This window comes from Rhinolophus hipposideros (genome assembly GCF_964194185.1).
Source record: "Rhinolophus hipposideros genome assembly, chromosome: 23".
In the NCBI taxonomy this organism is placed as follows: domain Eukaryota; kingdom Metazoa; phylum Chordata; class Mammalia; order Chiroptera; family Rhinolophidae; genus Rhinolophus; species Rhinolophus hipposideros.
The window spans coordinates 41,679,469-41,693,774 of NC_138069.1; the positions used below are offsets into that span (position 1 = coordinate 41,679,469).

The window sequence follows — 14,306 nt, forward strand, 5'->3', positions numbered from 1 at the left end:
TACTAAATGTTGGTCTTCCTGATCTGTTTCTTCTATCATTATACCGTGTTTCCCTGAAAATAAGACCTAACTGGAAAATAAACCCTAGTGTGATTTTTCAGGATGACAGCCCCTGAGCAGAAGCCCTAATGTGTCTGTTGGAGCAAAAATTAATATAAAACTTGGTCTTATTTTCGGGGAAACATGGTCGTTTTCTTCCATTCTGTCAGCTTTTGCAAGGTTAGTATGTAAGATGCACACGAATAATGCATCTTTCTGCTTATTGGTCCTCTTATTAATTTTTACCTGTATCATGCAGGTGTTTGCTTTAAAATCTGTTTTGTCTGCCTTTAATATTGCTTGCTATTCCTGTCATCTTGATTAGATTTTCCTGGTATACCTTTATTCATACCTTTATTTTCATCCTTTCTGTATGGTTTTCTTGAAAATGTTTCCCTTGTAAAGATTCACATTGAAACGAATTTGATTTTTTAATCCAATCTATCCCTGAGTGGGGGTCAGAGGAGGGGTGCGTTTAACCTGTTACGTTGCTGATTACAGTATCGTAGCACTCCCCCCCCCCCCAGCTTTTATTTTCTGTTTCCATCCTTTTCGTTGTTTTCCAATTTCCCAGGCTTATGCTGGATGAGTTCCTGTCCTTCTGCTAGTTTGGAAGCTACCGATTGTATTTTCATGCCTTTTGTGGTTCCTGGTAAATTTTCACACCATTATTAGCTCTAATACCGTCGAAGAGGCTGAGTGTGCACTGCACCGCCGACGGCACTCTTGCTGCTGTTCTTGGCCTTCGGTCCGTGCAGTGTTGTCTGCGGGGCAGTGGGACTTGGTGGGATGGGACCGGGGAAGGAACCGTATCAGAGGTGGCAGGTGAAGGACAGGTAGGACTTGGCTACAGGGCGGGTACAAGGACAAAGGAGCTGTTTTGGGGGAAGAGGGATCCAGAGAAATGTTTAAATAGCTTCATCTTCTCCCCACAGATTTCCAGTCCGTTTCATCAGATCCTAAACTTAATCACCCATACTTTACTTTGACTTTTTAAAAATCATATTGAAAGCACACATTGAATACCCACATACAGGTGTTTTCATTCAGCACAGTCTTCAAAATGGGGGCATATCAGTGATCCAACCTTAGAAGAAACCTTCAACACAGAGGTGGTATTTCAAGAACACTAAGACAAGAAGTAAACCACAAGCGATTTTACTGGTCAGAAAATTGTTACAGTGCTTCGGTTCTAAACGCCTCCTACATTGACTTGTTCTTGGGGCTCATGTACAAACCCAGCGACCTACTTTTTCTTTTTCTTGCTCGAGATGGGTTTGGACTGGGACACCACTGCCTCCTCCTTCGTGGGGCTTGGCGTGAACTGCGAGGAGGATGTGTCTGTTGGCTCCTTGAGCACAGCGATGTCCATCTCATCATCTAGTCTTTTGGCCTCTTCCTCTCTCAAGATATCCAGCCTAACACAAGAAGCAAACACAGGAACGTATGTTTTCTTTGTAGTTTCAAACCAGTTTTCTGCTGTGCATAGTGTCAAGTTGTCCGTACCTGGATTTCAACAGTGTTTGTTAAAAAAGGCTGTAAATTATCCTCCCTTTGCCTGAAATAAAAAGCGATGCCATATCTAGACAATTCAAAACGAAATTTTCATATATCTAAAGTGACTTGTGAACCACTTTTCTCTGTAGCAACTTAGCAGCTAGTAAGGAGCCTTTTTAAACACTCCTTAGTCTTTTTCCTTAAGTATAATTGAACGCCTTCTTCAACAGACCTGCCGGCTGCAGATGCACTTTACAATAAATAGGCATCTGCCCTCGGGACCAACATGTCTGCATAGAACTGAGCCTGGACCATGATTCTAGAAAGGTAAGTGCAGCACTGACTGGGTGCTCACCATGTGCCAGGCATGGTTGTAGGTGCTTTACAAACACTAGCTCACGTAATCCTCACAGCAGTCCTTTGGGTTATTATTTCCAGCTTCCAGAGGTGGAAACTGAGGCACACAGTGATGGACACTGCCCAAGGTCACCCAAGTGTTTAATGGTGGGGCTGGGATTTGAACCTGGGCAGTATGGATCTGTGGCCTGACTCTCAGCCACTCCGTCATAGTGCCTCTTCGTGTGAGGCTTGGGACACAGATGTCATCACCACCTTACACAACCGGTAAGGAGAGAACCGGTGGCCCACAGGCAGGATTCTTCCAGGCCTCTGCAGGTTCTCCAGAACACATGAGGACACGCCACCCTTAGGAAGTTGGATATTTTTAATGGAAGCACTGCTCCTGAAGCTTCTGGCAGCTCCAGACAACAGGAAGGAGAGAGAACTGAGAGCTCGTGCAGGGGAAAAAGAGCCAAGAGGCGTTATTATAAAGTTACCTTGCTTCCAGTTCCTCATTTTCAATCTTCCTCTGTTTGGCCAACGCTACAAGATGTAACCTATTTTCCTTTACTTTCTCCTTGAGAATTTCTTCACATTTGTGTGCTTGGAAGAATGTGTTCACAAAAAAGATACACATATTACGGACCCACATGTTGAGCTTTTCCTTCCCTTCCTCCTTGGATTTTTCTTTTTTCTCTGGAAGAAAGTTTAATTAAAATGAGCACTCACACAGTTCTGCAATAACTTAGGAGAGTGTGTTCATATTCTGGTTCTGCCACTTCCAGAGTGGTGCCTCATCCCCCGGAAAATGGGGAGGTGTGGGGTTCCTCGCACAAGGGTGCCTGTGGCCACAGAATGCTGCAGTGACTGCCTGGGTGGCTGTACAGCACGGCTATGATTGTCAGCACTGCCTGTGAGTCTCCTGGTACACGTACTCCTTTTAAATAGCTTTTGTTTTTCTAAAATTAAGTGCTGCACCTTTCTAGAAAATTTGCAACACTTTCCATGTTGCAGGGGGTGGGGAGTCTTGTTTTTTGCTTACATTGTCTTTAAAGGCAGTTTTCATTAAGAAAATAGTTAAAAGAGGATTTTAATTCTGAATTGAATAAGGAGGGAAGTACTTTCCATTGCATCCTGTTTACATTCTGATGTCATGCAAGTTCTGTAGCAGTGGGTGGCTAGTCCCTATCTACTCATTTTATTGCTGTCACAGTGATACCTTGTCACAAAATAGGTCATATGTGCAGTTTTGGGTTTTTTTGGTTTTGCTGTACTGTCTTTATGGGAGAATCTAGGGAGATGAGAAAACCTACACCAGTTCCACCTCCGTCTTCCCAGAATTCCCTCTCTGGGTGGTTTCCTTCCTTCCTGAGAAACAGTAAGTCTGTTATTTTCATTTTTTAATCTTTATCAGGTTTTCATATCTTGGTTACACTAACGTTAAATAAACTGAAAGCTTTATTTTATGCTTTGGATTTTTAAAAAATAATATAAAAATATAAGAATTTTGGGGGGTGGGGGGTGGAAGATGAGGGTAAGGGGTAAAAAAAGAAAAGTCTACATTTGCTCCATGTGGCATTAAATGTAAGTTGAGTAGGAAAAAAAAAGAATAATTCTTATATTAGTGCTTCCTTAAACTTTTTAAAGAACTTGCTCATAAAAATTAAATTTGGGGGAATAATTTTTTTGACTTTTTTCTCCCATGATTATTCAGGTTTTTTACGTTTTCTTGAGTCTACTTTTGATAAATAATTTCAAATGTTTCCAATTTATTAGCTTTGCAGTGCATATATAGCACTCTCTTATTATACTTAGAAAAATCTTATCTGGTTACTTTTTCCTTCCTAATTAGTATATATGTGTTTATCACTTTTATTCTGACTATACTAGGTTGAGGATACCTATTTTATCTTTTTACTTAAAGAATCAGCTTTTAGGGCAGCCGGGTGGCTCAGTTGGTTAGAGCATGAGCTCTTAACAACAGGGTTGCCGGTTCAATTCCCGCATGGGATGGTGGGCTGCGCCCTCTGCAACTAAGATTGAAAATGGCGACTGGACTTGGAGCTGAGCTGCGCCCTCCACAACTAGACTGAAGGACAACGACTTGGAGCTGAGGGGCCCTGGAGAAACACTGTTCCCCAATATTCCCCAAAAGAAATTAAAAAAAAAAAAAGAATTAGCTTTTACAATGATCATTTTTAGTACTTTTTTTGTAAGTTTGTTTTTTTAATGCCTTCCTCCTGCTCTGCTTGTATTTTATTAATTCTTCCCTTCTACCGTTTTGGGATGAAAGTTTGGGTTACTATACTTTCTTGTTTAATAGTGAAAACATTTAATACTATAAATTTTCTCTGGTTATAATTTTGACTGTGTCTCATAGGTAATATTTTAGTATTTCGGTTTTCTAACTATTCTCAGAAATGCAATTTGATTTTCTCTAAGAATTATTTAGAAGACGGGACTTCATTTTTGGTGGGGCTTTTTGTTGTTTGTTTTTCCTTTTAAATTCCAAGTAGTTGGATGATATTTTACTTTTCAAATCAACATACCTAGCTGTTCTTTAATGAGACAACCCTGAGGCATTGGATGAACCCGACAGAGGTGAGGGATGAAGTTGGAAGCCAGTGTGGACAGCTGAGGAATCAACTGAGAGTTTAGGAAATGGAATCGGCAGATAGAATGCTAGAGGGATTTTACCAGGGAAAAGTATAATATTAAAAGGAATATGAGGAATTGAATAAGGGTTTATTTGTTGTTGTTTTTAACTTGAGCATCTTGAAAAACCAAAGAGAATGAGACTCCTGAGAGAGAGAAGTTGACTGTATACGGACACAGTCAATGGATGTGCAGGACCCAGGTGGAGGGACAGCTGTCCCAGAGGACGGACTCAGCTCAGTAAGATCGTGCCTTGAAAGTGAACTCCGAGAGAAGTGTCATCACCAACATGGTGGCATAGGTCATTCCTCACTCCCCCTCACAAGAAGAATCAAAACTATTCATGGACAAGACACCTCTGAGAGAATCCTAGGACCTGGGGGTGAGGCTGAAGCACCCCTCTGCACTGCAGAGAACAAGACAGACCGCACTGGAAAGGGAAGAGGAGCAGCTACACACTGACCACACTGCCCCTCTCCCAGGCTGCACCACACCACGCCAAGAGGTCTCCCCTGAGCCTGCAGTTCCTCCAGGAGGAAAAGAGCCCAGGGTGGACATCGAGCCCCCTCCCCTCAGCGTTGTGGTTACTTCTTGGGAGCCCCCACTCCAGTAGCTAAATTAGGGAATGCTAAAGGGAGTTCTTTGAGTGGAAGTAAAAAGATGCTAATTAACATCATAAAAACATAAGAAGACAGTGTAAGACTCACTGGTGATGGTTATACACAGTCAAAGTTAGATTCTGTAATATAGTAATGGTGGTGTGTAATTCACTTGCAACTCTAATTCAAAAGTTAAAAAGCATAGTAAAAATAACCATAATTATAATAATCTGTTATTAGTTACACAATATTATATATACACACACACACACACACTTGGCAACATCAATAACCTAAAATGTGAGGGGCAGGATAACCAAGTGTAAAGTTTAGGCATTCTGTTGAAGTTATCAGTTTAAAATAAGGTGTTACAATCTTAAGATATTTTATGTAAGCCTTATGGTAACCGCAAGAGAAAAACCTGTAGTAATAACACAAAAGATCGTGATAAAAACGTCAAAGCAGGCCGGCCCGGTGGCTCAGGTGGTTAGAGCTCTGTGCTTCTAACTCCGAAGGCTGCCGGTTCGATTCCCACATGGGCCAGTGGGCTCTCAACCACAAGGTTGCCAGTTCAATTCCTCGAGTCCCGCAAGGGATGGTGGGCAGCGCCCCCTGCAACTAAGATTGAACACGGCACCTTGAGCTGAACTGCCTCCCCGATGGCTCAGTTGGTTGGAGCGCATCCTCTCAACCACAAGGTTGCCGGTTTCGACTCCCGCAAGGGACGGTAGGCTGCGCCCCCTGCAACTAACAACGGCAACTGGACCTGGAGCTGAGCTGTGCCCTCTACAACTAAGACTGAAAGGACACAACTTGAAGCTGAATGGCACCCTCCACAACTAAGATTGAAAGGACAACTTGACTTGGAATAAAAAGTCCTGGAATTACACACTGTTCCCCAATAAAGTCCTGTTCCCCTTCCCCAATGAAATCTTAAAAAAAAAAAAAAAAGTCAAAGCATACTGATACCAAAAGACATCAAAACATGAAAAAAAACCCAGCAGGATAAGAAACAAGCAAAAAGGGATGTACGGCAAAGCCAGAAAACAATAAACGGTAATTTTAAGTCCTTACCTATCAATGATTAAATGTAACTGGATTAAATGCTCGAATCAAAAGACACATAATGGCCGAATGGATAATAAGACAAGATCCCACAATATGCTGCCTACCAGACCTCACTTGAGCCTTAAGGACACACAGATTGACAATGATACTTCAAGCAAATGGTAAACCAAAAAGAAGCAAGAGTAGCTCTACTTATGGCAGATAAAACAATTTAAACTAAAAATGGTAAAGAGGCAGAGAAGGTCATATGATGATAAAGGAGTCAATCCATCAAGAAGATGTTCATAACTGCAGTTAAGTAAATATGAAAATGTGAATATGAAAATTCACATCATGTAAATATGAAAGCTGCTCAGAGTGCAAATCCTAAGAGGCCCCATCACAAGGCAATTATTTCATGATATTTAAGTCATGTTGTATATACAGCACTGAAAGTCAGTTACCTCTCACTAAAACTGGAACAAAAACCCAACTCAGTAAGATCATGTCTTGAAAGTGAGTCTGTCAAGCCAGGAGGCAGAATTGGAAACAGCAGTAGCAGCCTGACTATATATATTTTAAAAGATGGTTGTACATTTTTATAAACTCTGTCATTTATAAGCAACAGTTTGTACTCACCGTTTTGAGATAAAAAAAAAGTTAGCTCTTTTCCTGGAGATTTAAAATTTACTTTGGAAAGTTTTTCATCACTCGGTGCCGTCCTCATCTTGGGCTTTTATGTTGAAAAAAAATAAAGTAAAATATCTCTGCATCATGACAGACTAAAACTCATATTCTACGTTATGAATAATTAGATTGTTAATGAGACCATTCTCTTTAAGCTAATTTGACTATTTTTAGCCTGTATAAAATATTCACATTTATACTACGAAGGAAATGAATAACGGTTATTGTTTCTACCGAAAGGCTCCTCCCCCAAGAACCCAAGATCTGAGAAAGTATTTATCATACACGTGCGCACATTCTCACGCTAATGCCAATCTTAAGCTTATCCCTTCTATACTCTGTGCACACTCACCCTTCAATTCCAGGCTGTGTGTCCAGCCTGCCACTTGCTGTCACCACTTGGATGTCTAATCAGGCACCTCACGCCTAATAGGCCTAAAACCAACCCCTTACTTTTGCCCCCAAACTCATCTCCCCTCACCCCAGTCTTCCCCTTCACAGTAAACAGTAACTCTGTTCTTCGAGTTGTTCAGGCACCAAATCTTGGAATCACCTTTGCTTTCTCTTCCTGTCAAAAGCTACAGCCTTCAAAATACCTTCAGATAATTCCCAGAGCTTCCTGACGGGTTGGTCAGCAGGGAAGCCATAGAGAGCCTCAACCCCTCTGCTCAGGGGCCTCCCTCCCACCTCAGAGTAAACGCCAGGTTCCCACTATGGCCAGATGCCCTCCAGGCCGGGCTTGCTGCCTCCCCGAGGACGTCTTCCCGAGCCACGTCGGCCTGGCTACACTTGCTGCTCCACTGTTCTCTCAACCCAAGCATGCTCGCACCTCGGGCCTTCCAGAACTGTCTTCCTCCAGACAATTACATGGTTGCTTCTTACTTCCTTCAGGTACGCTCAAATGTCACTTCATCAGAAGACCTTCACTAACTCCCCGGTCTGTCACCCATCTCCACTTCCTGTCACTTCTCCTTCGGAAGTGTGGGGACGGGTTGCACTGTGGTGGGCATGCAAATTCTGGAGTCTAACTGCTGCCACGGCCGCCCAGCTCCTCTGCTAGCTAGCTCTGTGGCTGTGGGCATGTCATTACCTTGTGCCTCAGTTCCCTCCTAGAGGTCGTAAGAGTGCCCAAAGCTTGTTTGGGGCGTTACGTGAGCTAATGCCCAGGAAACACCCCACGTGGCCCTGAGAAACACCCATGAGTGTTAGCTAGTCCTGTGGTTCACCTGTTACCATCTCTCCACCTCACTAGCATGTAGTCCTTGGAAGATGGGCTGTGGGTTCACCGCTAGACCCAAGCAGACAGAAGAACGACCATCACTTACGCAGTAGGCAAGCAACAGTGCTTCCCACGACAACCATGTGCTCGTTTTCCGTGGGCCTTATAAATACAAACCTCTGATTTCCTGATTTTGCTAAAATCAAACAAGAGTGCTAACTTGCTTGAAGGTGACTTGGCACTGCCATTGTGCATGTCAGACCCCTGGCTCATGGCTGTGCTGGGACTCCTGTGCTGGGGAGTCAAGAAGGAGAACATAAGAGAATGCCGGTTTCCATGGAGATACACACACACAAACATGACCTTAATGAAGTGTAACTTACAATAAACTACACATAAACTGCACTATTTGATGAGTTTCGACACCTGCACCTGTGAAACCACCACCTCAGTGAAAGTGGCGAACATACCTATCGCCCCCAAAACTTCCTGTGCCCCTCGGTGGTCCCTCTTCCCCTCCTCAGGCAACCACTGGCTGCTTTCTGTCACTTCAGGTGACTCTGCACTTTCTAGAATTGTATGTGATTGGAACCACAACAGCACGTGCCCTGTTCTGTCTGGCTTCTCTCACCAGCGTGATGGTTAACTCATCCACGCCGCTGCGTGTCTCATGAGCCACTTCATTGCTAAGTCATACTGTAGTGTACGGATATTATAGGGTTTGTCTCGATGGACATTTGGAACGCCACATGGAAAGCCAGACGTGAACCTGACTCGATGGTTTCTGAAGAGGAGCCCTGGACCAGAGTATTCACACTCAGGTACTGGAGTCCATGGTGACGCCATCCATAAAATCATGGGTGAAGTGAAGGTAGACACTCATTTCCCTCAGAGCAGAGTCCCACACCCAGGTCGGCCAGGGACCAGGCTCCCTGATGACGTAGAGAAGCCGTCAGTCATCTCCTCTAATGGGAGGAGCCATACCTGGCTGATGGAGTGGACTGAGGGGCTGAAACTGAACCAGAAGCTCTCAGCACACGAGGGGCCCAGGCCACAGCCCAGGGCTTCATGGTAAGACAGTGCAGAGGCTTCTATAGGAGCAGCTCTGAAGAGCTTCCTAGCTGTGGGCCTCCGCTGGCCTCCAGCACTCTCCCTTGTGGCTCCAAATCAGAAATCCTTCAGGCCAGCTAACCTGAAACCCCACCCAGAACTTCAGTGTCTCCCTTGCCCTAGTGGCTGGGTCCTCTGTCCATCACCGGCACTGCCCCTGCTCCTCCGAGGACTGGCGGGGAGGCCTAGTCTCTCACCCGGTGCGCAGGCACCGTCCTCAGGGACCCACTGAGCCTCGTGCACACGCAGGAGCTGTTCCTTGGCATCCTGGCTCTGGGGCAGGCTTTCCACCCGTGCAAACACTAGACCATGTACAACATTTCATAACAAAATATCTCAGGCATTCTAAGCTCGTGGTCCGCCCAGCGTGCTGGCAGGCACTCTGACCTACATTACAGGTTTTCCACTGTGGCTAATTCATTGGAGGAGGAGACTTCCTGGGTCAGGACCAGGCAATACATTTTCCCTAACATAAAAAAGAAAACCAAAATGCGAAAAGAAGTCTTCAGTTACTTCCTGAAGGGTTACAAAAGCCCGAGAGTTTTGATGACAGTATAACCATTCCAGGATAAAACCCTTCCTTGCTCTATCAATTCTAAGCTATTACTTGTTACCTGATTTGTTACTGTATAAGTGCTGCCATGTTTGTTTCCAGACAAGTGATCATTTGGAAAATTTAAACAGGATTTAGTCATTTGGTCAGTAACAGAGATGAACACGAAGCTTAAGAGCGCTTCAAAGAATTCCAGGAAAACCAGCTGAAATATAAGAAGGTATAGTCAGTCTTATTCATTCTGACACACGTCGAGGTCAGTCCACGCTTCATCTCAGTGTTCATTTCTATCTTCCAGAGAACACCGCCTCTTCAGTGCTTAAGTATCGCATTGTGGGTGTACACCAGTTTGCCATAAAACCTACAACATTTAAAACATCTATTATGATACATGTTCTATCATTAGGTTTGTAAGTCATCTTTCTGTTTGGATGAAAACATTTTATGTTACTGAGGACGGTCATTTCCCAAAGTGTTGCCTTTTTTCTTAAACTAGGAAAGTGGCATTGGTAAACCCAAGTGACAAGTGCCAGTGTCATCCACTGAGTCGCTGTGCCCCCTTCACCCTCCATGACCCCGACCATGGGCCCGGGGACTGTCTGCCCATGCGGCTGGCTCGCTCGGACTTTGAGCATCCACACCTGCCATGTGTGTCCGTCCTGAACCCAGGGCCTGTGCGTCTGAGCTGGAACAGGCCCTCTAATTAGTCCAGAGGCTCAGGGCCGGCGCCGCCTGTTGCCAGGGGTCTGCCCAGCACCCCTCAGCACCAGTGTCCCTGCTCTAACCATTTCCTGAGACCTGCCCAAAGGTGGGTCTAGCTGTTAAAATGAGGCATTTGCCTGCTGCAAGAAATGCTAAAAACATTAATTCATTGGAGGAGGAGAGCAATTAATGTCTTTGGGTATCTGACATGGGTACCCCAGAAACATTCATGTATTAAGTTGCTAAATAATTATCCATGAAATAGTATTGTAGTTTTATATTCTTTTGACTTTGTTCATTTCCTGACATCTGAAGTATTCTTTTTAATATTAATCTCTAGTTTTCTAATACAATCAAGGACATATATATAGCTTTATGTATATATATATATATATATATATATATGTATATATATGTATATATATGTATATATATATATATATACATATATATACATATATATATGTAGCTTTATGTATTTAGGTTAGAATTCTTTTCAATCAAATCTTGGTTCTTGGTATCCAAGCCAAAACAAACAGCCTGAATTAGATCTATACCATTTGTGTCACTTCATTACAAACCTCAAGTTCAAAGTTGCTGTCAATTCCATCATGAATGAAAGGATTATCATCTGCTATGATCTCTACAAATTTGGTTGCTGTTAATTCTTTATTTATCATTTTAAAGTCCTGTAAAAAGAAACAACCAATCAAACCATAATGGCTGATAATTACAAACAGTTATATATTTTTAATGTTAATTTATATCAATACACCACTTTAAGAAAATGTACCAGAAATGATTATCTTAAAAACTGACAATTTTGTACAGCATTCTGGATTAACATTGGTATTTACCTCTCTTCTCCTTTCCTCATCCCTCTGAAATAACTGTAAATGTTGTTTTAGAGGCATAAACACAGGACAGGGAATGGGAGAGTAGACGATCCAGATAGGAGATACCAACATGATTCTGTGAGTGGGAAAGTGTGGGACTGGTGGGCTTAGCAGCACAGGAACAGAGAGCTCAGGGAATGAGTTGAGTCATGCTGTAGGAACGGGAAGGAGAGGCACCTCTACAGGTAACACTGCAGGTAGGGCTGAACACAGGAAGACTCGCTGAAAGTCTACGTGAGGACCCTCTCCACGCCTAAGCTGAAAAGAGAAGGTTTACTCTCTGAGATACTAAACCAGAGAGCATATAAAATGAACTGGCAGACTTATACCTAACATGTCAATAATTACATTAAACGTAAACAGTCTAAATATGCCAATTAAAAGACAGATATTGGCAGATATTGGTGGTGGAAATATGAAGTGATCCGGCCACTCTGGAAAATAGTTTGGCAGTGTTGAAAAAAAATAAATACTTACTACATAACCCAACAACAATCTAGGGCATTTATCCCAGAGAAATGAAAACTATGTCCACAGAGAAACCTGTACACAATTGTTCATACTACCTTTAGTCATTACAGCCACAAACTACAAACAATCCCAATGTCCATCAGTAGGTGAATGGATAACAAATCATCATGGCACATCTGTCAAAAGGAATGCTATCAGCACAAAAAAAAAGAACTACTGATACGTGCAACAACATGGAATCTCAAAATAATTATGCTGAGTAAAGAAGCTACACAGAAAAAATGGAAAGTCAGAAAAGAGACCCAGAGGATCCAGTGTTATAAAGTCTAAAATATTTTAACTACAGTTGCAAATAGAAAAAGTGTTCAGAAGGAATGATTAAAGAAGTAATAGTGGAAAAATTTCAAAACTGATGAACAAACAACATGAATCCATAGATTCGCGGTAACAGATGCCAACTCTTATTGGCCAAAAATGAGAAAATTTAACCATCTGAAAAGAAATGATTGCAATGCATTAAAACACACCAAATATGTATAAATCCAGGAGCTAATGATATATTTTTTTAAAGCTCATCAGTCACCTTTTAAGTATTGCTAAGACATCAAATCATTATTCTGAAAATTAGTAGGAGGAAAAAATTGAGCATAACCCCTCCTTTCCTGTATGGACTGTATTTCAGAGTAACTGCTAAGATAGCGACCATTTTCTGAAAATTAATAAAAAGGGAAAATCAAGCATTTATCCCTCTTTTCCTATATGAACTATATTTCAGAGTAATCAAATAGCTGATGAGGTAAACTTATGTAAATGGGATTCACGGCTAATTAATCCAGAAGGAATGACAGAATTGGGAAATTATTGTTGTGGGACCCTTAGTGAAATAATGGATGCTGGCAGTGAGCGTCAGGACGGCCCAGCCACTAGAGAACAGTTTACAGGGAAAGTTTAATGGAAGGATCACGCTGACACCATGCAACCCACTGGTGAATCTCAGCACCCCTAGAAGGGATACAGCAAGAAGTACACAGAACCACCTGTGGCTTTGTCAGAGAAAAAAAATACCTCAATCCAATCAAGCCTCTTATTCTACCACTTTAACAGAAATATGGAGAAAGGGGAAATACATTAATGAACTCTGAGGGAGAAGCCGGCCAAAACCTGATGTCTGACCAAGCTACATGGACAAACAACCTCCTTTCTTCAACAACAAAGGAACACGAAGAATGAAAGAAAAATCAGCAGCTGTATAACATTCCATCCAAAAAAACCACATGCTCTAAAAAAAAAACCTATTTTCTTATCACTAGACACTAGGTTAATGTCACTTTTTCGCATACATACAACACTGTTAAATTTCTTAAAGCACTCAATGCCTTATTAGCACTCAATTCCTTTAGTTTTATCATTTATCTTCCCACAAGTATAAATTAAAAGCATCATGAAACAAAAGAAACCAATAGTTAGTATGAGAATATTGTATAAAATAGATATTCTCTCTATTTTCCAAACTGATAACTTTTTAAATCACTGTGATGAATGCTAATTTTTAAAAATGACATTCACCCCCCTCTTCCTTTAAATGGCAAGATCTGCATCAGCAGAGACCGTGGAGGCCCCTCGCCTAACTGGGAAGACGCCCCGTTTCCAACTTGCCACTGTCGCAGACCACTAGAATTACTACTCCCTCCTGCTGAACGAGACCTAGGAAACATTCAATGGCTATGAAAATTCATCCCAGATCTTCACCTCATCATTTGCCTATCATCGCTAGAATATTTTGCCTTTAATTAAAATCCAAATGTCAATCAACATGGAACCAATTCGCAATCACGAGTGCTTACCTTCAACATCCAGAGGAAGTGTCTCATCTTCATTGTAAGCTCGTGGGGAGGGGCTGCGTTTGGTCTGCAGTGAGTCGTATAAATCTCCCAGCATTTGTCGATGTAATTCATGGAATAGAGTGTCTCCTGTTGCCCTCTGAATAAATTGCCTACAAATACAATGAACAAATAAACATTAAAAAAATGATTATAGAATCACGTTTTGAAAAAACAGTGGTAAGTATAATCCTATGGGTTTTGTCTTTACCTTTTACACGGCAGGCATTTGGATGAATGTTCTCAGTCATCAGTTTTGTAAAACACAAAAAGAGCGATGGGCTTCTGTTTCTGTGATTACAAAGATATGATAATCACTCCTCCCTCCAGGAAATGGGATGTAATTCCCCTCCTAGAGTGTGGGTGGACTTAGCAACTGGCTTCTAACAAGCAGAGTATTGAAAGGGAGAAATCGTAAGTTTACAAGAGAGAATCCTGGTTGATACCACTTTACACAGGTAAGCAAGGTCAAGATCACCAGTAGTAAGACAGGGAGATGTCACATACCCTGACAGGATGTCACGAGAAGGGCCGCTCACCTCCTTGATACTTTCCCCAAAACCCATAACCTCAGTGTAATGATGAGAAAGCATCAGCAGACCAAAATCAAGG

General features: G+C 42.3%; 1 protein-coding gene across 1 annotated transcript in view; it reads right to left on the reverse strand.

Moving 5' to 3' along the window:
• Window positions 1-1,156: 1,156 nt before the first annotated feature.
• Window positions 1,157-14,306, reverse strand: part of RSPH10B (radial spoke head 10 homolog B) — a 33,708-nt gene continuing 20,558 nt past the window's right edge. The window contains exons 13-20 of the mRNA XM_081035272.1: window positions 13,906-13,985; window positions 13,659-13,807; window positions 11,029-11,136; window positions 9,807-9,950; window positions 8,260-8,376; window positions 6,816-6,909; window positions 2,373-2,571; window positions 1,157-1,457 (exon numbers count right to left, since the gene is read on the reverse strand). Coding sequence (XP_080891398.1) covers window positions 1,286-1,457; window positions 2,373-2,571; window positions 6,816-6,909; window positions 8,260-8,376; window positions 9,807-9,950; window positions 11,029-11,136; window positions 13,659-13,807; window positions 13,906-13,985 — 1,063 coding nt within the window. The 3' untranslated portion in view covers window positions 1,157-1,285. The remainder of the gene's footprint in view (window positions 1,458-2,372; window positions 2,572-6,815; window positions 6,910-8,259; window positions 8,377-9,806; window positions 9,951-11,028; window positions 11,137-13,658; window positions 13,808-13,905; window positions 13,986-14,306) is intronic.